Below are 14,244 nucleotides of genomic sequence, written 5' to 3' on the forward strand. Positions count from 1 at the left end.
TTTGGTAATCTTTTAACTAATCCTTACAAATGTTATTTGATGCCTGTTTAGGATTTCCTTTTCAAAAATTGCATAAGCATGTAGTGAGATTTTGTTTCTACTCTTTGGAATGTTAAATTTATTGCAATCACTTCTATACAGTGGTTTCCTGTATAAGAATTTCTTTTGTAATAGGTCTATGCTTCTGCTTTTTAGTATCAAGTCTAATATATTCACTTGCCCAGAAGCTGTCCATCAAAAAGTTTATTCTAGGAAATCTTTTTAAAAAACATATCTTTATTGATTTCAGAGAGGAAGGGAGAGGGAGAGAGACAAAAACATCAATGATGAGAGAGAATCATTGATTGGCTGCCTCCTGCACATCCCCAGTTGGGGATGGAGCCTGCAACCCGGGCATGTGCCCTGACCGGGAATTGAACTGTGACCTCCTGGTTCATAGGTCAACACTCAACCACTGAATCCTGGTGGCTGGGCTCTAGGAAATCTCTTTTGTCTTCTTCCAGTGCCCTCCTTTCTCTTCGGGTACCCTAGAAGCAATTATCAAGTTTTGGGGGCTAATTTAAGTTTTCCATTTTTCTTTTTCTATGCTACGTTTCATAGGAGGGCTAGTCTTAGGGTAGGCAGCCTAGAGTTATTAATAAGTTTTCTAATTTAATTGCAGCTATCCCATAGTATTTTTCTAACCTAGTGAAATATTTATACTTTGACAGCCATATTGTACTGAAGATATATTCCTTTTCTGCCTGTAGAATCTGAATCTTGGGAGGATTGTGTATCACTTTTAAATCTTTATGGCTATGAGATACAGTTTATTGACAGCAGATTTTTATTTTTATTTTCAGATGTTCGCACACAAGCCATGTATCAGATGATGGATCAAGGCTTTGTAGGACTTATTTTTTCCTGTTTCATAGAAGATAAAAACACAAAGGTATTGTGTGTGTGTGCCTGTATATGCGTGTGTGTGTGTGTGTGTGTGTGTGTGTGTGTGTGTTAAACACACACACACAGAATAGAGAAAAATCTTTTTGCAATTTCAATAGGGTGGCCAGGGAATGTTTCAATGAGAAAGGTCATTGAGGCAGGACCTGAAGAAAGTGAGGGAGCAAGTCTTGTGGATTTCTTGGGGGAAGAGCGTTCCAGGCAGAGGAAATAGCCAGTGCAAAGAACCTGAGGTGAGTGTGTCATGTTCAAGGGACAGTCAGTGTGGCTGCAGCAGAGTGAGGAAGGCCGTGACCACATGTCCCAGTATGCCTCTGTCAGCCCCAGTTTTACCCCAATATCCCCATCTCCTGTGCAGTTAATTTACTTCTTGGAAGTGTCCTGGTGTGGATGAGAACTCATTTGGTTATCCTACCATGAGGTCTGAAAGATAACAGGGGCCAGATCTTGTAAGGCCTTGACTTTGAGTGGAGAAGCCACTAGAGAAGTGATTTTCAACCTTTTTCATCTCATGGCACACATAAACTAACTACTAAAATTCTGTGGCACACTGAAAAATGTATTTTTTTTGCCGATCTGACAAATAAAATAGGTATAATTTTGATTCATTCATACCAAACAGCTATTGTTGTGTTGGCTGTTGTCATTTTAAAAAATACATGTATATTTTTTGTCCTAGCTGGTTTGACTCAGTGGATAGAGCATCGGCCTGTGGACTGAAGGGTCCTGGGTTCGATTGCAGTTAAGGACACGTGCCTAGGTTGCGAGCTCAACCCCTGGTGGGAGGCGAGCGGGAGGCATATATATCAATATATATTTATTGATTGATTTCAGAGAAGAAGGGAGAAAGAGATAGAAACATCAATGATGAGAGAGAATCACTTATCGGCTGCCTCCTGCACGTCCCCTACTGGGGATTGAGCCCACAACCCAGGCATGTGCCCTGACTAGGAATCGAACCATGACCTCTTGGTTCATAGGTCAACACTCAACCACTGAGCCATGCCAGCTGGGTAGCCGTTGTAATTTTTTATTTGACATTCTAAGGGAAAAGAGGTCAGTGCCCCTGGCTAGTCAGATATTGCACATTTCAAAAATTCTTGCGGCACACCAGTGTGCCGTGGCACACCAGTTGAAAATCACTGCACTAGAGGGTGATTTTATGTTTTAATGGGACATTTTTGGTTACTGGGCTAATAATAATTTGGATAGGGAGTAGGGTGGGATTGTGGGAAGGGGGAGGGCTATGGAATCCATGGCATCCATGAAAGAAGTTCGGAAGATATTACAGTAATCTTGCAAGAAATGATGGAGGTTTGACCATAGTAGTAGGAATGGAGGCAATGCGAAGTGGCCAGATTCTGCATATATTTTGATGGCTAATAATAGTAACAAGTGCTACCATTTATCACCTATTGTATGGCACATACTTATTAGGTGTTTTACATAAATATGCTCTAACCCTGACAACAAGCCAATGTGGATCCATTATTATCCATATTTTATGGGTGAGCACACTGAAGCTCAGAGATGTTAAGCAGCCTGATCAATGGCTGGCTAGTCTTGCCACTCTCTATTTAGAGTGCTTCTGTTTGAGTTTTATGTTCATGTTAAGAGATTTTGCTATGTGTCCATTCAAACAAAAAAATTACTTTTTAACATTGTTGGTATGAATTTTGCTAACAATATCAAGTGAGTCCTATCATTAGCTCATCAGTTATATTCTTAGAATCTATGTTAACGATGAATATCCTTCATAAAATCACCTTGAAAAAATATTGATTTAGAGAGGAAGGGAGAGATAGAAACGTTAATGATGAGAATCATTGATCGGCTGTCTCCTGCACAGCCTCCACTGGATCGAGCCCACAACCCGGGCATGTGCCCTGACTGGAATCAAACCATGATCTGGTTCATAGGTCAACAATCAACCACTAAGCCACGTTGGCCGGGCCATAAAATCACGTTTCCACAAACATTGAAGTTCAGTATTTTGAACTTTATACTTCATTTGAAATGCTTTTGGTTTTGTCATCATAAATTTATTTGTTGTCATTGTAAATGGCTATTGAATAAGTGTGTCGGCTTCCAACAGAGCAGTCTGAATATTCTGGTTCTTAGCTTCTTGGTTCTCATGTTTGTGAGCAGTTCTCTACTGTCATATGAGCAGGTGTTTGATTGTGGCCACTGTGTATTTTGTTTTGTGTGTTTTTTCAAATGGGAACTTTTTTTTATTTCAAGAAAAATGATTTTAAATATAATAATGTTACATGCAATAAACATTAATATTTTAAGAACAACAATCTTATATAATACATGCAATAAACATTAATATCTCACGAAAAACGATTTTAAATATAATAATGTTACATACAGTAAACCAATTATTCAAGAAAACCGATCTTACATATAATATTACATGCAATAAACATTATTATTTCAAGAAAAAAAGGATTTTAAGTATAATAATATTACCAAAACTGCACTAATATAGTATGATATCACAAAAGTTGTAGGAAATATTAAAAATCTGCTAATAGCAGGATTACTTCTATTATATTCTAAAATATTATTTTTTCCCCTCTGGCTCTATTTTTGTTCATCAGTTTATGTTGTTCATTATATTCCACAAATGAGTGAGATCATATGATTGTTTATCTTTCTCCGACTGGCTTATTTCACTTAGCATAATGCTCTCCAGGTCCATCCATGTGATTGTGGCCACTGTGTGTTGAGTTAGTTATATGATACTTACAGAAGCTGATTTATGGCATATTCCATCTCTGTGATCTCTTTTAACCTTCCACTTTCAGAGTGGTCTTTGAACTTGAGGTTAGAGTCCACAACATTGCTATACCTTTTTCAGAATTAATCCTTGTCTGTGTGACCTTTCTTTTTTATTTATTTATTTTTTTGTAGACTGGCCGGGTACTCTACACTTGCTTTCAATCCATTCAGGCCCAAAAGAGCTCAGAGTAAGTATGACAGAGACGTATGTATGTATTGGTGGGCTAATTTCTAGTCCAGGAAATTGATTGTTTTGTTTCTTTTTGTTGTTGTTAATCCTTACCTGAGGATATTTTTTCCATTGATTTTTCGAGAGTGGAAGGGACGGGGAGAGACAGAGAGAGAAACCTCAATGTGAGAGAGGCACATTGATTGGTTGCCTCCTGCATGCTTCCTGACCAGGGCTGGGGATTGAGCCTGCAACCGAGGTACATGTCGTTGACCAGAATCGAACCCAGGACCCTTCAGTCCATGGGCTCACACTCTATCCAGCAAGCCAAAAACGGGCTGTTTTGTTTCATTTTATTTCTCTGACTGGTAAGACTAAGAATTCTGTAGTCTACTTATTTCCACTAACATCTCTGTGAGGAGTTAGAATCTCTTTAGCATTTTGGGTATTGGGGACCTAGAAAGCTAGGGTCATACAAGCAGTCTTTAAATTGCAATTACATCCTCACAGTCCTGTCATTTCTTTCGTTTTTTAAAAATATATTTTTATTGATTTCAGAGAGGAAGGGAGAAGGAGAGAGAGATAGAAACATCAATGATGAGATCGGCTGCCTCCTGCACACCCTGACTGGGGATCGAGCCTGCAACCTGGGCACATGCCCCGACTGGAAATCAAACCAATGATGTCCTGGTTCATAGGTCTCCACTCAACCACTGTGCCACACCGGCTGGGCCTGTCCAGCATTTCTTGCATTTATTCTGAGTTGCACTGTTACCTTTCCTTTTTCTGGTGAATTGTAAATCAAAGACCAAGGATGTGGAGTACTGTGGATTTATATACACTATTGTCTTTGCTGTGCCATAAACTTAACTTTAGAATTACGGTTTCTCATTCAAATGTTTGCATTGGTTAGCTTTCTCAGTTAAATTCAATTAAACCTAAATTAGAAAAAAATCTTACCAATAATTTAATATCTGCTATATGCCAAGTAGGCACTGAGGATGCAAAGATGAAAGTCAGGCTGATTATCTAACTGGGAAACAGAAACAAAGAATGTTTAAAATTTTTTCTTATAATAATTGTTAAGTTATTATTATAGCATTGTAGCATTGTCTGAAATAGCAACAAATTGGAAGAAACATATGTCTGTCAGTGGAAAAAAACGGATAAAGAAAAGGTGATGTGTGTATATGTATGAATATATACCATTTTCAGCAACATGGATGGACCTGGAGAACATTATGTTAAGTGAAATAAGCCAGACACAGAAAGGCAAATCTTACATGCTCTCACTTATATGTGGAATCTAAAATAGTCAAACTCATAGAAGCAAGGAGTAGAATGGTGGTTGTTAGGGTTGGGGTGGCAGAGGAGAAAATGAGGAAGCGTTGGTAAAAGGATACAAAATTTCAGGATGAATTCTAGAGATCTAATATACAACAGGATAACTATAGTTAAAGCTACTATATTATATACTTGAAATTTGCTAATAAAGTAAATCAGTGTTCTCACGACAAAAAAGGTAACTATATGAGGTGATGAATATGTTGATTAGCTTGAGTGTGGTAATCATTTCACAGTGTATATATATCAAAATATCAATTTGTAAACCTTAAATATATATAACTAGAGGCCCGGTGCACGAGATTCGTGCATAGGGGTGGGGGGGTGTTCCTCAGCCCAGCCTGCACCCTCTCACAGTCCAGGAGCCCTCGGGGGATGTCCAACTTCCATGGAGGCGCTTGCCAGGCTTGAGCCCAGCTTCTGGGCTTCTGGCTGAGTGGTGGTCCCCCTGTGGAGTGCACTGACCATCAGGGGGCAGTTCCTGTGTTGAGTGTCTGCCCCCTGGTGGTCAGTGCACATCATAGCAACCCATCGTTCTGCTGTTCAGTCGATTTGCACATTACCCTTTTATTATATAGGATTCCTATTTGTCAATTATACCTCAAAAAGCTTGAGACAGACAAACAAAAAACTGACTTGAATTGATTGTCTTGCAGGTATGAGAGAATTGAAATCCCAATCCATATTGTACCTCATGTGAGCATTGGAAAAGTGTGCCTTGAATCAGCAGTTGAGCTGCCCAAGATCCTGTGCCAAGAGGAGCAGGATGCATATAGGAGGATCCACAGGTAGAAAGCTTCCTCACTTCTCTTCTCCACTTCTAAGGCCCAGTCCCTATTGTCCTCTTCTCTCCTTTCGTCTTAGCAGCTTCAACCCCTGGCCTAGTTGGGGCTCGAGTGGAAGGCAACAAATCGATGTGTCTCTCTCACATCGATGTTTCTCTCTTTCTCTCTTTCTCTCTTGCTCTCTCTCTCTCTCTTCATCCTCCCTCCCTTCCACTCTGTCTAAAAATCATTGAAAAATCCTGGTGAGGATTTAAAAAAAATATCTTTGAATTATATTACAGTTCTGAATAAAGTCACGTCTCAAAAATCATGCAAAATTTAACCATAATGGGAATTTGAATTATACATATTCATCTAATCCAGATTGCAGAGGTCTGGTACAGTGTTTCATTTTGTTACAGAGTCCATGACCATTTTGTTTTCCCTCCACTGCTGCTTTGTTGCTAACCTAAACTATTTTATCCCTTTAGTCTTACACATCTGGACTCAGTAACCAAGATCCATAATGGCTCAGGTAAGATTTTTTTCTTGTTTATAGGCAGTGATCGATCTCTGGAATACTCAGCTGACAGAAGCAAATTTAGTTGAAGTGACTGAAGTGATTGGTACAAGTTATCCTCATGTTTCCTTTCCCAAAAGCTTTGCCATTCATTAATCCTGCTCTCACCTTTTCTATCGAATGCCTTAGAAATTCAGATAATAGAAGTGCTACCTAGAGTAAGACTGGAGGAAAGATAGGGACAAGTTTTATGAGAGACCCCCTCAATGGTGTGCTGGTACGTGTTTAATAACCAATTCTCAGGGAGGAGGAGGGCCCTGATTTGGTGTGTTTGCCAGTTTCCATGGTATAATAGGTCTCCATGGCTGATTTCAAACAACTAATATGTCCTCAATCAGATCACAAACTTTCTGAAATTTCAACAATTGGCTCTCATGAGCTTGTCTAAGTTGGTTCCAGCATACCACTACCAGCCTATGGTGGTGGGAATCGAAAGAGTTGGATAGAAACACAGACAGAAAGACAGATGAAAGGGAGGGCATGAGGAAGGAAATTTTTCATGCCAATAAATATAGAAGGAAGCCCTATACTAGTACAAGGCCAAGGAACAGCAAACTCAATACAATACACAGCTACCCACCCACATTTCCTCTAGTCCTGAGTCGCAGGCCATTCTGTGCCATCTTTCCCAATGGCTGACGAAGTCACCAGTGAGGAAGAAGGGGAGGCTTTTAAGTGTTACAGGTAATTACTTTGAGAAGAAAAGAGAGAGATGGCTTAGTGTATCTGTCCCATCATTTCTATCTAAGGGAGTAAAGAGCTGGTCATTTTCTGCTCTCTGCTTAGCTAGGCTTCCCTCTGGCCCATGCATCCAGGGATGTTCAGGAGTGCCTCAGAAAAGGTAACTTGGCTCAACTGTTTTGCTTTTCCTCTGGATGGCCATACAAAATTGTCTGCCAGTCCTACTTATTGCACTTTTTCTACTTCCTCCTCCAACCCCTTCTTTCTGTGTTCATAGTTTGGGGAGCTGCTGGGGGTGGCGTGTTATCTCATCTGTGGTTTTCCTATTGAAGTGTTTACCAAGAACCTGTGCAGTCAGATGTCAGCAGTCAGCGGGCCTCTCCTACAGTGGTTGGAGGACAGACTGGAGCAAAACCAACATCATTTGCAGGAGTTGGAACAAGAAAAGGAAGAGCTTATGCAAGAACTTTCTTCTCTAGAATAAAGTGGGAGACAAAATGAAGTAAGAAACTTTTTTTTCAATGGTCTGAAAATTCACACACTTCATGTATAGGCAGACAATGGTGCAGCTCTTTTTATATCACAGTGGATGAGTTTTATGCATGGAATAAATACAGGACATCTTCCTAAAAGTTTCATTGGGGCTTAATGAACCCTCTCCCTGTAACTGGCCTGCAAAGAGCATTGAAAGATGACATAAGAGAATATGAAAGGTTTTTTAAAAAGGCTACAGCAGGTGTATTGGCAAGGACAGCCTATAATAAGATGTCTGAGGGATATATTTTAAATGCTTGTTTTCTCCTTGTTTAACTTGGAAATACTTATTTTCATTTTCAGATACACTCACTCCCTAGAACAAGTTGAAGGAAGAATAGTATTTAATGTTTCAGTTTTGTAGTTATGATGTTGCACAAGTAAATAAGTACATAAGGATTATGTCTTCCTTCTTGATCTCTGAAATATGTATTCTTTTTTTTCTTAGTGCAGGATTTACTTGAAATATGAATTCTGAGATACCTATCAAAGTGGAATCTATGTGGGTGTCTTTCTAACCAAATAGATGAATTCTAGCATATTTGAAGTAAAATTGTATCAAGCAGATCCTATTTACCTAGGAATTTCCATCTATCTATATAAAAGCCTAAGCGGTCGGCTGACTGGCCGACCGGCCGGTAGCTATGACATGCACTGAATACCAGGGGGCAGATGCTCAACGCAGTAGCAGAAACCATAGGCATGGGAACATGGAACAGACTGATAAATCTCAGAGGAAAGGGGGAGGGGGGAGGACGGAAAGAGATTAACCGAAGATCTTATATGCATACTAGAGGCCCAGTGCACGAAATTCCTGTACGGGGTGGGGGCGGGGTGTCCCTCAGCCCGGCCTGCACCCTTTTGCAATCCGGGACCCCTTGGGTACAGTCCCTAGGCCTGGCCTGTGATCAGGGCCTATCGGGGCTTTCCTTCCCCCGGCTGCTAGCCCTACCCTGGCCACTGCCACTGCTTGCCATCTGTGCGGCGATGTCCTCCCTCCCCCGCCACCAGTTGCTTCCCTCTGTGGGCGACAGGTGTGGGGTGTGATGGCTTGGCTGGCCTGGGTGGGGCGATCGCTGGCCAGCCCGCACACCCACCACAGTGTCACTGGCCGGTGGCCTGGACCTCCCTCTGTGGGGTGATCAATGGTGGGGCCCCCAAACCGATCGCCATGCAGAGGGAGGCCCCACCCACCCAGCCGGGGCTCCTTCTTTGGGGCACTCACAGGGCCTCCCCCTCCCTGATTGATCTCCCCGCCAGCCAGTGGCCTGGGCCTCCCTCTGCGGGGCGATTGTGGGGCAATGGCGGGGCCTCCCGACCAATCGCTTTGCACTTGCCTTGGCTGGCCTGGCGCCAGTGCATGTCATAGCGTGGTCGTCTGGAAGGTCGTCCCGACGGTCATTCTGCTGTTTGGTTGTTTGGTCTATTTGCATATTACGATTTTATTACTATAGACTAGAGGCCCAGTGCACGGATTCAAGCACCAGTGGGGTTCCTTGGCCTGGCCTGCGGGGATCAGGCTGAAACCGGCTCTCCGACATCCCCCAAACGGTCCTGGATTGCGAGAGGGCACAGGCCAGACCAAGAGACCCCACCAGTGCATGAATTGCACCGGGCCTCTAGTTATAATACAAATGTGTTTTTCCAGAAATATTTAGGATTTAGGAGATAACAAAAATGATACTTTAAAATGTTCTGTTGCACCCTAACCTGTTTGGCTCAGTGGGTAGAGTGTCAGCCTGTGGACTGAAGGGTCCTAGGTTCGATTCTGGCCAAGGGCACATGTCTTGGCTGAGGGCTCCATCCCCAGTGTGGGGCATGCAGGAGGCAGCTGATCAATGATTCTCTATCATTGATGTTTCTATCTCTCCCTTTCCCCTCCTCTCTGAAATGAGTAAAAATATATTTTAAAAAAGTTCTGTTGCATTATTCTTACCACGTGTAACCACAAATGTGGTCTTCAGAAAAGAGCCAAGCCTATTGCATACTGGAAATGACAGGGGGAACTGGAGGAGGTAGAAAGAAAATAAACAACAAGAGCCCCAATCCCAACAACAAAGTATCATTTTTTTGTTTTGTTTCTTATTTCTCCTTAGATTATTGTTTTTCATGTTTCAAAGTATAGTCCAGAACTACCTGCACCAGAATTACTTGAAGGTCAAACTTCATCTCTGGGGGAGGGACCCAGAAATTGTCATGAACTCCCCAGCTGATTCTAAGGCATGCTGAAGTTTGAAAACCACTACACTAGGGCATATGCAGTATAAATGCTATATTTTCCCAAATTTCTCACAGCCACAGTTTTTCTCTCTCTTTTTGTTTCCCTATAGGAAAAATTGAAAATATCCAAGTGTAAAATTAATTAACCTAAATCAATTTTGAAGAAAAAGTTGGAAGACTCACATTATTTGATTGAAGACTTACTATAAAGCAAGAGTAATCAAGATGGTAAGGTATATGCCCAATGGATTTTGACAAAGTTACCAAAGCAATTCAATGAAGGAAGGATAGTCTTTTCAACAAATGATACGGGAGTAATTGAACACCCAAAGGCAAAAAATGAACTTTGACATAATATGAAAACCTTATACAAAAATCAACACAACTATATCATGAACTTATATGTAAAAATTTTAGAAATAAAATCATGAAAAAATCTTCAGGATCTTGGACTAGGCAACAAGTTCTCAGCCTCCACCCCCAAAGCACAATCCTAAAAGGAAAAGTTGATATATTGGACTTCATCAAAATGAAAAACTTTTGCTTCACAAAAAATTTAAGAGGAAGAAATTGAGACTTATTTGCAAACCATATATCTGATCAATCTAGAACATATAACAGTAAAAACAAACAATTCAATTGCAAAAGATGTGAATAGGCTAAATGAATTTCACTAAAGAGGATAAATGGATAGCAAGTAAGCACATGGAAAGATGTTGAACTTAATTAGTCATCAGGGAATGCAAATCAAAATCACAATGATGTATTTGTATGCATTTATCAGAATGCTTAAAAGAAAAGATATTGAAAATATCAGATGCTGTTGAACATATAAACTGGATCCCTCTCATGCATGACTGATAGAAATGAAAAATGAAATTTTAATAAAGTTAAACATACATGTACCGTATGACTCAGCAGTTGAACTCATGGTCACTTATCACAGAGATATGAATACCTATGTTGGCAAGAAAACTTGTACACAAATGTTCTTAGCATCTTTCTAATAGCCCCAAGCTGTAAGCAAACCAGATGTCCTCCAATTGAGTGGTTAAACCAACCATCCATACTATGGAATACTACTATTCAATGTAAAGGAATAGACTATTGACACACACAACTTGAATGGTCCTCAAGGGTATCATGATGAATGAAAAAAAGTCTCAAAAGGTCACATAGGTATGATTGATTTATATAGCATTCTTGAAATGACAAAATTATAGAAACGAACAGATTAATGGTGACCAGGCATAGGGACTGGAGGGGTATGGGATATGTGTGACTATTAAGGGATAACACAAGCAGTTCCTTTGTGGTGATGGAACAATTCTGTGTCATGATTGTGGTGTTGATTAAATGAATTTCAATATGTGCTAAAACTACACACACCCACAAATGAATGCATGTAAAACCTGAATAAGTCCTGCAATCTGATAAGGAGTATTGTACCATTGTATCATGTGAAACTGGGTACGGTCTGCAGTCTAATAAAGAGTATTATACCATTTTCAATATGTTGGTTTTGTTTTTAATCTTTATTGTTGAGAACATTACAGATGTCCTCCTTTTTCCTCCCCATTATCCCTCTCCACCTGGCTCCTGCCCCACCCCACCCTATTCTTTGTGTCCATAGGTAATGCATATATGCATATGTTCTTTGGTTAATCTCTTCCCCAACCATCCCCTGCTTCCCTCTGAGAATCATCAGTCTGTTCCATGTTTCCATGCCTCTGGTTCTATTTTACTCATAAGTTTATTTTGTTCATTAGATTCCTTGTTCGTTTATTTTGATTTTTAGATTCAATTGTCAATAGCTAGGTATTCATTGCTATTTTATTATTCATATTTTTTCTTCTTCTTCCTCTTCCTAAAGAATACCCTTCAACATTTCATATAATACTGGTTTGGTAGTGATGAACTCCTTTAGCTTTTTCTTGTCTGAGAAGCTCTTTATCTGACCTTCCATTCTGAATGATAGCTTTGCTGGGTCGAGTAATCTTGGTTGTAGGTTCTTGCTATTCATCACTTTGAATATTTCTTGCCACTCCCGTCTGGCCTGCATAGTTTCTGTTGAGAAATCAGCTGACAGTCGTATGGGTGCTCCCTTGTAGGTAACTTACTGCTTTTCTCTTGCTGCTTTTAATATTCTCTCTTTGTGTTTAATCCTTGGCATTTTAATTATGATGTGTTTTGGTGTGGGCCTTTTTGGGTTCCTCTTGTTTAGGATCCTCTGTACTTCCTGGACTTGTAAGTCTATTCCACCAGGTAGGGTGGTCTGAGCAGAATCCAGGAGAGACTGATTTGTGTGGCTCTGGGGCCCCGGCCATTCCCCCACTTCACACAAGCCTGACCTGCACTCCCCCACACACCATGGGAGATACACTAGCCCCACCCTCCTGATTCCTGGTGGCCCTGCCTACTGAGCTCAGGCTTTTGAAGAGGTCCATGCAGAATCTAGGAGAGAAAGTTGTGTGGCTATAGGGCAGGGGCCATCTTTCCCTCCCATGCCTGATTGAAACCACCATGTCTCTGCAGAGCCCTCCCTTCACATGGCCGAATTTTGGTCTGTTTGGGTCTGATGAACTCTGCTGGCTTCACCTTGCTGACTCCCTGAGACCCTGCCTCATCAAAAAGGTCTGTGTGCACCTGGTGGGTGATTGCTGGCCTTAGTGTACCCCAGGACTTTTGCTGAGTGGTCTCAGACCCAGTACTGGCACAGAGTTTGAATCTGTATAAATCTGGTGAACACCACTTGGCCCTACCTGGAAAACATAGATGTTAAAATCCTCAACAAAATATGAGTATACTGAATCTATCTATACATTAAAAAGATCATACACTATGATCAAATGCAATTTTTTCCTGGGGTGCAAGTTTGGTACAATACCCGCCAAATCAATTAACATTATACATCACATAAACGAATGAGTGATAAAATCCTATGATCAGATCATATTGGTGCAGAAAAAGCATTTGATAAAATCCAGCACCCATTAAGATAAAAACACTCAGCAAAGTGGGAACAGAGGGAACGCATCTCAACATAATGAAGGCCATATATTACAATCCTAGAGCTATCATACTCAATGGGGAAAACTAAAAGCACTTCCCTGAAGATCAGAACAAGACAGGGATTTTCACTTTCACCACTCTTATTCAACAGAGAACTGAAAGTCCACAGCTATCAGAAAGAAGAAATAAAAGGCATCCAAATTGGAAAGGAAGAAGGAAAACTCATTATTTGCAGATGACGTGATACTGTACTAGTATATAGTGAATCCTGAAGTTTCCACCAAAAAACTACTAGAACTGATAAATTCAGTAAAGTAGCAGGATACAAAATAAATATCTAGAAATTGGTTGCATTTTTATACACCAACTAGAGGCCCAGTGCACGGATTCGTGTACTGGTGGGGTCTCTTGGCCTGGCCTGCACCCTCTCTCAATCTGGGACCCCTGGGGGGTGTCAGCTGGTTTCACCCCATCCCCCTAGGCCCGATCCTGACAGGAGGGAGCCCAATCCTGTGTGTTGAACGTCTGCACCCTGGTGGTCAGTGTGCATCATAGTGACCAGTCAGCCGGTCACTTAGGCTTTTATATATCCTATTAATAAATGTCTATGTGGCCCTAACCAGTTTGGCTCAGTGGATAGAGCGTCAGCCTGTGGACTGAAAGGTCCCGGGTTTGATTCTGGTCAAGGGTACATGCCTGGGTTGTGGGCTTAATCTCCAGTAGGGGATGTACAGGAGGCAGCCGATCAATGATTCTCTCTCATCATTGATGTTTCTCTCTCTCCTCCCTCTCCCTTTCTCACTGAAATAAATAAAAATACATTTTTTTAAAAAGCCTATGTAGTTGTCATGCCCTCACGCCGTGATGCCCTCATGCCACAACAAGTGATCACCAGGAGGCTGCGTGGGTGGGCGGGGCTGCACGGGTGGGTGGGGGCTTGATGCTATGTGTGTGGTGCAGAGGCGGGGCCTGTGGCTCTGGCCTACCTCTTTGGGGCAATCCATCGAGGAGCCCCGTATGGGTGGACAGGGCCTACCTCTTTGGGGCGATTGATCATGGGGTTCCTGCCCTGTGATAGGGTACAGGTTAGGCCAGGGTTGGGCAAACTTTTTGACTCGAGGGCCACAATGGGTTCTTAAACTGGACCGGAGGGCCGGAACAAAAGCATGGATGGAGTGTTTGTGTGAACTAATATAAATTCAAAGTAAAGG

The 14,244-nt window shown here is 41.4% G+C and overlaps 1 protein-coding gene across 2 annotated transcripts in view; it reads left to right on the plus strand.

Moving 5' to 3' along the window:
* Positions 1-11,533, plus strand: part of BRCC3 (BRCA1/BRCA2-containing complex subunit 3) — a 29,760-nt gene extending 18,227 nt beyond the window's left edge. For both annotated transcript variants that reach the window (XM_080653940.1, XM_080653941.1), the window contains 6 exons: positions 843-931; positions 3,862-3,917; positions 5,899-6,030; positions 6,498-6,541; positions 7,600-7,769; positions 10,132-11,533. In XM_080653940.1, coding sequence (XP_080510066.1) covers positions 843-931; positions 3,862-3,917; positions 5,899-6,030; positions 6,498-6,541; positions 7,600-7,751 — 473 coding nt within the window. In that variant the 3' untranslated portion in view covers positions 7,752-7,769; positions 10,132-11,533. The remainder of the gene's footprint in view (positions 1-842; positions 932-3,861; positions 3,918-5,898; positions 6,031-6,497; positions 6,542-7,599; positions 7,770-10,131) is intronic.
* The last annotated feature ends 2,711 nt before the right edge of the window (positions 11,534-14,244 follow it).

This window comes from Plecotus auritus (assembly GCF_963455305.1).
Source record: "Plecotus auritus genome assembly, chromosome: X".
Lineage (NCBI taxonomy): Eukaryota > Metazoa > Chordata > Mammalia > Chiroptera > Vespertilionidae > Plecotus > Plecotus auritus.